An 8,558-nucleotide genomic window follows, 5' to 3' on the forward strand; every position below is an offset into this window, starting at 1 on the left:
AAAGACCTTGAAATCATCCAAAGAGGTTTTAGTGCTGTGGTCGCAGCTCAGTTGTGTACAATGATCCCCAAACAGAAACACTAAGTTTATTTTCTTTCTTTGAACTTTCCTTGCACTGTGTTGTTTTTTTTTTATTTTGCTGTTTTGTTTCCTGCGGTTTTCAGTGATACCTTTTGCTTATTGCTCGTCAACATTTGAAAGACATCCACTGGATTTTAACTCACTGTCACCCTCCTATAGAAATGGCAGACACGAAAAAACGATAACAGTTCATATTAGAAAAAAAAAACACTACATTTTTTCAGATCTCGATTGTGGCAAAAAGAAAAAAGACGTTACCAGTGAATTCAGAATATCGCCATCGACACTGTCAACTTTCTTGAAAGACCGAGCAAAAAAGAAGAAAAATCTCGGATTGCAAACGTATGTGAACTGCTGCATTTGAAGATGTCAAAAAAGACGTTGTTATGTGCTTCAGTGAGGATCGTTCAAGAAACATTCCTATTAATGTGGCACTCATTCAAGAAAATGTGAGGTTTCTAAACATTCTCGGGACCTCCCCCAACTAGATAGCACGCCGAAGACCGTCTCAAAGTGCGATCTCCACGTCTGTGGAAGACAGTTTATCAGTTGCCTGGGTAACAGCAGGTTCACAGGTATGCTGCGTCTATCCGCCAAAGTAAACAGAAAAAATCTCGATGGGTGATGCAAGGTTAGGAGCAGGTACATTGTAAATGCAGATAACAGGATTACTTGGTCACTGACCTGGCCACGACCCTGCCTGACCGCTGTGTCTGCTTATAGCAGAGTGGCAGATCATACAATAAATAAGTATGATGTTCCTGTTTCAAGATGAGTAAAGCTGGTTTTCATAAAGTACTGAGACTAAGTTTCATGTTTTGGGACTTATAGCACGACCCCAATCTTTTAGGATTTGCTTCTGTGGCGCTTCACTGCACAGCTGTGTGCCTACTGTTACCCTGCCCCAGCAACGGACAAACAATCTTCCACAGATGCGGTAATTGTGATTCGGGTCGCACTTCAGCATGTCGTTCCTGTTGGGTGGGGAGTGAAGAAAAGGGTGATTCAGCTTCTGATTTATAGCTGTACTTCCCACAACATGCTTCCACATTTTAAATAATGTTTACGTTGAATTTCTCCCACCCAATTGCACACCAGTGCTTCAGTCATTGGATTTGGGAATCATTCGCACCCTGAAAGTGTATTATGGCAAGGAAATGCTGAGAAAAATTCTCATCAGCATAACTTGTAGGCAGGAGGAGATTAAAATTCATGCAAAAGAAGCTATTGAAATGATTGCAAATGCCTGGACGCAAGTTAAAGAAAGCACTACTGTATAGTAACAAACACAGAATCTCATTACAACAAAATATTTTTAGGTACAGTTACCTGTACAGTTTTGTGTAACAGAAAAAAATGAACAAACAGTGAAACACTAATCAGTCAATGGCTTAAGTAGAATTTTTATTTATTTTTAATTATGAGCCGCACAACAATGCAAATTAGTCGGCACTTTGATTGGTTATGTCAATAAGTCTTTAAAACAATATGAAAAAGAAAATTACAACATTATTGCGTTTCTGACTATTTACAGTGGGTACGGAAAGTATTCAGACCCCCTTCAATTTTTAACTCTGTTATATTGCAGCCATTTGCTAAAATCATTTAAATTAATTTTTTTCCTCATTAATGTACACACAGAACCCCATATTGACAGACAAAAAAAAATAATTTTTGAAATTGTTGCAGATTTATTAAAAAAGAAAAACTGAAATATCACATGGTCATTTCAGACCTTTTGCTGTGACACTCATATATTTAACTCTATTTAAGAAATGCTCTTCATTTCTTCTGATCATCCTTGAGATCACCTTCATTTGAGTCCAGCGGTGTTTGATTCTACTGATTGGACTTGATTAGGAAAGCCACACACCTGTCTATATAAGACCTTACAGCTCACAATGCATTTCAGAGCAAATGAGAATCATGAGGTCAAAGGAACTGCCTGAAGAGCTCAGAGACAGAATTGTGGCAAGGCACAGATCTGGCCAAGGTTGCAAAAAAATTTCTGCTGCACTTAAGGTAGAGCACAGTGGCCTCCAAAATTCTTAAATGGAAGACGTTTGGGACGACCAGAACCCTTCCTAGAGCTGGCCGTCCGGCCAAGCTGAGCTACCGGGGGAGAAGAGCCTTGGTGAGAGAGGTCAAGAAGAACCCAAAGATCACTTTGGCTGAGCTCCAGAGATGCAGTCAGGAGATGGGAGAAAGTTGTAGAAAGTCAGCCATCACTGCAGCCCTCCACCAGTCAGGGCTTTATGGCAGAGTGGTCTGTTGGAAGCCTCTCCTCAGTGCAAGACACATGACAGCCCGCATGGAGTTTGCTAAAAGACACCTGTAGGACTCTGAGGTGGTGAGAAATAAGATTCTCTGGTCTGATGAGACCAAGATAGAACTTTTTGGCCTTAATTCTAAGCGGTATGTGTGGAGACAACCAGGCACTGCTCATCACTTGTCCAATACAGTCCCCACAGTGAAGCATGGCGGTGGCAGCATCATGCTGTGGGGGTGTTTTTCAGCTGCAGGGACAGGACGACTGGTTGCAATCGAGGGAAAGATGAATGCGGCCAAGAACAGGGATATCCTGGACAAAAACCTTCTCCAGAGTGCTAAGGACCTCAGACTGGGCCGAAGGTTTACCTTCCAACAAGACAATGACCCTAAGTACACAGCTAAAATAACGAAGGAGTGGCTTCACAACAACTCTGTGAATGTTCTTGAATGGCCCAGCCAGAGCCCTGACTTAAACCCAATCGAGCATCTCTGGAGAGACCTAAAAATGGCTGTCCACCAATGTTTACCATCCAACCTGACAGAACTGGAGAGGATCTGCAAGGAGGAATGGCAGAGGATCCCCAAATCCAGGTGTGAAAAACTTGTTGCATCTTTCCCAAGAAGACTCATGGCTGTATTAGCTCAAAAGGGTGCTTCTACTAAATACTGAGCAAAGGGTCTGAATACTTAGGACCAGGTGATATTTCAGTTTTACTTTTTTAATAAATCTGCAACAATTTCAAAAATTATTTTTTTTTGTCTGTCAATATGGGGTGCTGTGTGTACATTAATGAGGGAAAAAATTAATTTAAATGATTTTAGCAAATGGCTGCAATATAACAAAAAGTGAAAAACTGAAGGGGGTCTGAATACTTTCTGTACCCACTGTATTTAGCCAGTTGCTTAGGCAAACAGTTTATTTCCATCATTCATTCCAGAGAGATGATATCACAGATACAAAAACAAATGTTCACAAGCGGCCAGTGGTGGGAAATGTTACTTAAATTCACTACATTTCAGGGCATTTCTTTTCCACACTTTTCTCGATGGGGGAAAAACAGAGAGTAGGATTAAAGTTTTACATCCACTGTATCTGTTGCTGCTGATTTAACTGATCGATTACTTAACTGCACTTCTCGGTTTGCTACCAGCACTATGCTTGGAGCTCACGATGGAGGGCACATCACTTCTCTAAGGACAGTATCTCACATCCCAGTCTGAATGGTGAGATTCAATTTTCGTCTCTCAGCAGCCTCGGCCGAGTTCTGCAAGCTTACTGCACGGAGCCCGTTGTCTGAAAGGCCGTAGCAGCATCCACAGATGGGTTGTCTGCAGTGTGTGAGTTGGTCTTTGGCTGACTGTGGAGATATCAGCTCAGGTGTTCTCTTCTGCATCGATGCCCAGTTCACTAGAGATGAGGTTAGGCTCCTCCACACAAACTGCCTTGGCCATTTTGGTTTCAGTTAGTCTGTTCAGCCTCCGACTCGAAAGACCATGTAAAAGAGGGTTTAATGGACCTCTGATAAATGTCCTAATTCACAGGGTTTGGCCAACAGAAAGCCGAGTGCAGGAGTCACCGTGAGATGACTGGAGATGACAGACAGGTGAATTTGAGGATTTTGTAATTTATTCAAAGCAACAAACAAGAAAGCACACTATAAGTAAATCAAGAGAGCGGAATGCAAAGTCTCTCAGGAACAGGAAACCCCTTTTGGCCGAGGGAATTATTTTACTAAACTTTCTTGTAATTATTATTATTATTTGACTGATGCCGAGGCAACTTAAAACATGTGAGACACAATTGCTTGCATTTCTTTTGTTTTTTCACTATTAGCATAAGCAGGTGAAGTGACCTCCTCCTGGTCACACACTATCAGAGCTTATCAGTCATAACAAATCAAATCCTTTTGAAATTCATTCTAAAACACGTCTTTGACAGGTTACCACTGCTAGTACCTTATGAAACCTCTCTGAAAATATTTTTCTGGGTGAGGAAAAAAATTCTGTTACTTTTACATAATAACAGTTCAGGAATTAACAATTTAACAACAAAATAAAAAGGGGGAACTTCAGAACATTTACATTTTTTGAGGTGGTACGCCAAGACAAAGGGGTTGATGCCCCTGATGTAGATCTTCTCCAACTAAGCCCACTTCTGAAGGTGGCACCCTATCTGAATTCTTTTGTGGCCCAGAAGACTCCGGTTTGTGAGACTCGTTGGCCACATCCAGTACAGCAATATGGCTTCTCGAGATTAATTCCTCCAAATTTTCTTGGTGTGTGTATGTGTGTAGCAAAGTGTATTCTGATTTTTAATTTGTTTTTTGTAGCTTTTAGTTATGAATTTCCCGAAAAGCAATTGTTTGTGTGTCCTTAGTTTCATACCAATTGAATTTTGTAGTACAAATAATAATTAATGTGACTCCCCACAGACTGCAGGCACCCTCAGACGATGGTGGATGCTGTACAAGTAAGTCTGCTCTCTCCAAGCCTTTTCTGATTGTTTTCTATTTATTTGACATGAATATTATTTGGTAATTCCCAAGTGTTAAATAACAAATGTGCAAACACGAGTTCATATATACAGTCTTTGTATGTTTTATTATCAAAAGCAAACAAATAAAAACAAAACTAAATTTTATAAAACAGCATTGCTTCTTTTAGTGCACTGCCACAGCGTTTTAATATAATTCAGCATGGTGTACAACATGACCATATGGATACTTTAGATTTTCATTTTTATTTTACATTTTATTTATTTTATATTAATAGTTTGTGTTATTAATAACTGATTTATTATTTCATAAGCATTGTCGAGAAGCGGTTTGTATGGCACCCTGTTTTTTTGTTTTTGGAAAGGTATGTTATTTTATTTTTTGTTATATAAAACTATATTATATAGCTGATTTATTATGTGAGGTTATGTATATTGTAAAGAGTTCTATTCTGATGAAACGGGTATAATACATTGTAAATAGTTTTATATGTAATACACAGGTTATGAAAACAGAGCTAGGCGCATGGTGGAGGATGTAGGGTTTGGTGAGAAGCGGTTTGTATGACACCCAGTTCTTTATTTTGTTTCTGAAAAAGGAAAAAGGATATAAACTTCTCATTGTCTTCTGTGTTGTCTTGTTTCTGACACAACAATAAGTAGGATGGATTCCAGTGAGTTACATGTGCTTACTGTCCAGGCTTAGTCAGGACAGTTCAGTTGTACTTCTCTCTGGTGTGAATTCTGGTGCGTCTCTGAAAAGAACTCCTCTGACAGATTTGTTTGGCACATTCCAATCAGCAATATGGCTTCTCTCAGAGATTAATTTGTCAACAATAGTTCAGTTTGCTTACTTTCAAGACAGGAGTAAACCTCACTCTCGAGTCCTTACGGGTGCTTGTTTTTCTGGACTGATTTTTGAACTGCTACCCTCTTTATTCTGTTGTGAACTCTAGTGTGTCTCTGAAGACTGCTCATTTCTGAAAACGGTTTACCACATTCAGTACAGCAATATGGCTTCTCTCCCGTGTGAACTCTAGAGTGGTTCTTTAGACTGGTCATTTGTGAAAACTGTTTACCACATTCAGAACAGCAATATGGCTTCTCTCCCGTGTGAACTGTAGTGTGGTCATTCAGACAGCTTATATGTGAAAACTGTTTACCACATTCATTACAGCAATACGGCTTCTCTCCTGTGTGAACTCTAATGTGGTCTTTCAGACCGAATATCCGTGAAAACTGTTTACCACATTCATTACAGCAATATGGCTTCTCTCCCGTGTGAACTCTATTGTGTCTCTGAAGATCGCCCATTTGTGAAAACTGTTTACCACATTCATTACAGCAATACGGCTTCTCTCCGGTGTGAACTCGAGTGTGTGTCTGAAGACTGCTCACATCTGAAAACTGTTTACCACATTCGTTACAGCAATACGGCTTCTCACCGGTGTGAACTCTAATGTGGCTCTTCAGATTGCTCATTTGTGAAAACTGTTTACCACATTCAGTACAGCAATATGACTTCTCTCCCGTGTGTACTCTAGTGTGGATCTGTTCAGCACTCCTGCCACAGAATTCTTTTCCAGATTCCAAACTGCACTGATCTTTATTTCCTGTACAAAGTTTAAAAGAAAAGGGGAAAAAATAACTTATTATCAATCCACTACCTCATTAACATTAACTCACATTAAATACATGATGGCTGAAATTAGGAACAACCTTTCATAAGCATAAGCAATTATAAGACTTTAGTTGCACTTGGAAAGCATAGTCAGTTTGTTAATTTTACATTTTCTATTACAACTACTTAGCAGGGTCACATGTATAAAACTTCCTTCTGCTCGGCAACATGTGTAAGCCATTTCTCACACAAAAGTTCGGATTTTAAAAACTAGAATTTGGTGTTTAAATTGGCTTAAAGTTACGGCAAGTTTTGAACATTTGTAAGTCCCATGCAGACTTTGTGTTAGCAACACCTGGTGGAAAAACGAACTGAACAGAAAATCTCATTTCATTGAACATTTCACATTCAGGCTACATAAGAAGTGAGTTTTGATAAATCACAATTATGACGACTTAATTATAAGCAGATATAGACTCTTTATTGTCATCCTCTTTGAAGTGTGTGCTGAACATGTGCCTTCATTACAGAGACCATCACGCAGAAATCACACAATCTCAGTTCTCTTACAGGTCTTAACAGCTGTGGGTTATTTGGTAATGGCGGCGGTACATTTAAGATGTTACAGAGATACATGCAATATCCTTACTGTCAGGATGTGCAAGTTATAATCAAAATGCAATCTGCAGTAACATCTTCTGTCATTAGCACTGGTGGTCTTCTTTGACTTATCTGTCCCTTTGTGATTACTGAACTCACCTGTGCATTCTTTCTTCTTATTGATATTCCACACAGTTAATTTAGGTCATCCTAATGTTTTACTGATGTCTCTAATGTTTTTATTATTGTTTTCCAGCATCATAATAGCTTCTTTGACTATCATTGGCACAGCTGTTGTCCTCATGTTGAAAAATGGCCACTACAAACTCCAAAGGGTAGAAGCAAGCCAAGGTTTCTTAGGCCTACAAGACTTCTTTTTCTTCTTCTTCTTTCAGCTGCTCCCATTAGGGGTCGCCACAGTGGATCATTTTCTTCAATATCTTTCTGTCCTCTGCATCTTGCTCGGTTACACCCATCACCACACATCCATAAACCTTCGCTTAGGCCATCCTCTTTTCCTCTTCCCTGGCCGCTCTATCCTTAGCATCCTTCTCCCAATATACCCAGCACCTCACTTCTGCACATGTCCAAACCAACACAATCTCGCCTCTCAGACTTTGTCTCCCAACCGTCCAACTTGAGCTGACGCTTTAATGTACTAATTTCTAATCCTATCCATCCTCGTCACACCCAGTGCAAATCTTAGCATCTTTAACTCTGTTACCTCCAGCTCTGTCTCCTGCTTTCTGGTCAGTGCCACCGACTCCAACCCATAAAACATTGCAGGTCTCACTACCGACCTGTAGACCTTCCCTTTCACTTATGCCGATACCTATCTATCACAAATTACTTCTGACACTCTTCTCCACCCATTCCACCCTGCCTGCACTCTCTTTTTCACCTCTCTTCCACAATCCCCATTACTCTGTACTGTTGATCCCAAGTATTTAAAGTCATCCACCTTCACCAACTCTACTACCAGCATCCTCACCATTCCACTGACCTCCCTCTCATTTACACACATGTATTCTGTCTTGTTCCTACTGACCTTCATTCCCCTCCTCTCTAGAGCCTCTCCACCTCTCCATGGTCTCCTCAACCAGCTCCCTACTATCGCTACAGATCACAATGTCATCAGCAAACATCATAGTCCACGGGGACTCCTGTCTAATCTCGTCTGTCAACCTGTCCATCACAATTACAAATAAGAATGGGCTCAGAGCCGACCCCTGATGTAATCCCACCTCCACGCTGAATGCATCAGTCACTCCTACCACAGACTTCACCACTGTCACACTTCCCTCGTACATATTCTGTACAACTCTTACACACTTCTCTGCCACTCCCAACTTGCTCATACAATACCAGAGCTCCTCTCGAGGCACCCTGTCATATGCTTTCTTCAGGTTCACAAAGACACAATGCAACTCCTTCTGGCCTTCTCTAAACTTCTCCATCAACATCCTCAGAGCAAACATTCCATAATCAAAG

The 8,558-nt window shown here is 40.4% G+C and overlaps 1 protein-coding gene across 1 annotated transcript; it reads right to left on the bottom strand.

Moving 5' to 3' along the window:
* Positions 1–5,738: 5,738 nt before the first annotated feature.
* Positions 5,739–8,155, bottom strand: LOC120521046 (zinc finger protein 664-like; the record flags this gene model as incomplete). The annotated part of the gene is made up of 3 exons (XM_039742938.1): positions 8,116–8,155; positions 6,198–6,459; positions 5,739–5,900 (listed from the first exon to the last, which is right to left on the bottom strand). Coding segments are annotated over exons 1-3 (464 nt in total), but the record flags the coding sequence as incomplete, so codon positions are not given.
* Positions 8,156–8,558: the final 403 nt, after the last annotated feature.

The sequence above is a fragment of the Polypterus senegalus genome, unplaced genomic scaffold, assembly GCF_016835505.1.
Source record: "Polypterus senegalus isolate Bchr_013 unplaced genomic scaffold, ASM1683550v1 scaffold_3515, whole genome shotgun sequence".
In the NCBI taxonomy this organism is placed as follows: Eukaryota; Metazoa; Chordata; class Cladistia; order Polypteriformes; family Polypteridae; genus Polypterus; species Polypterus senegalus.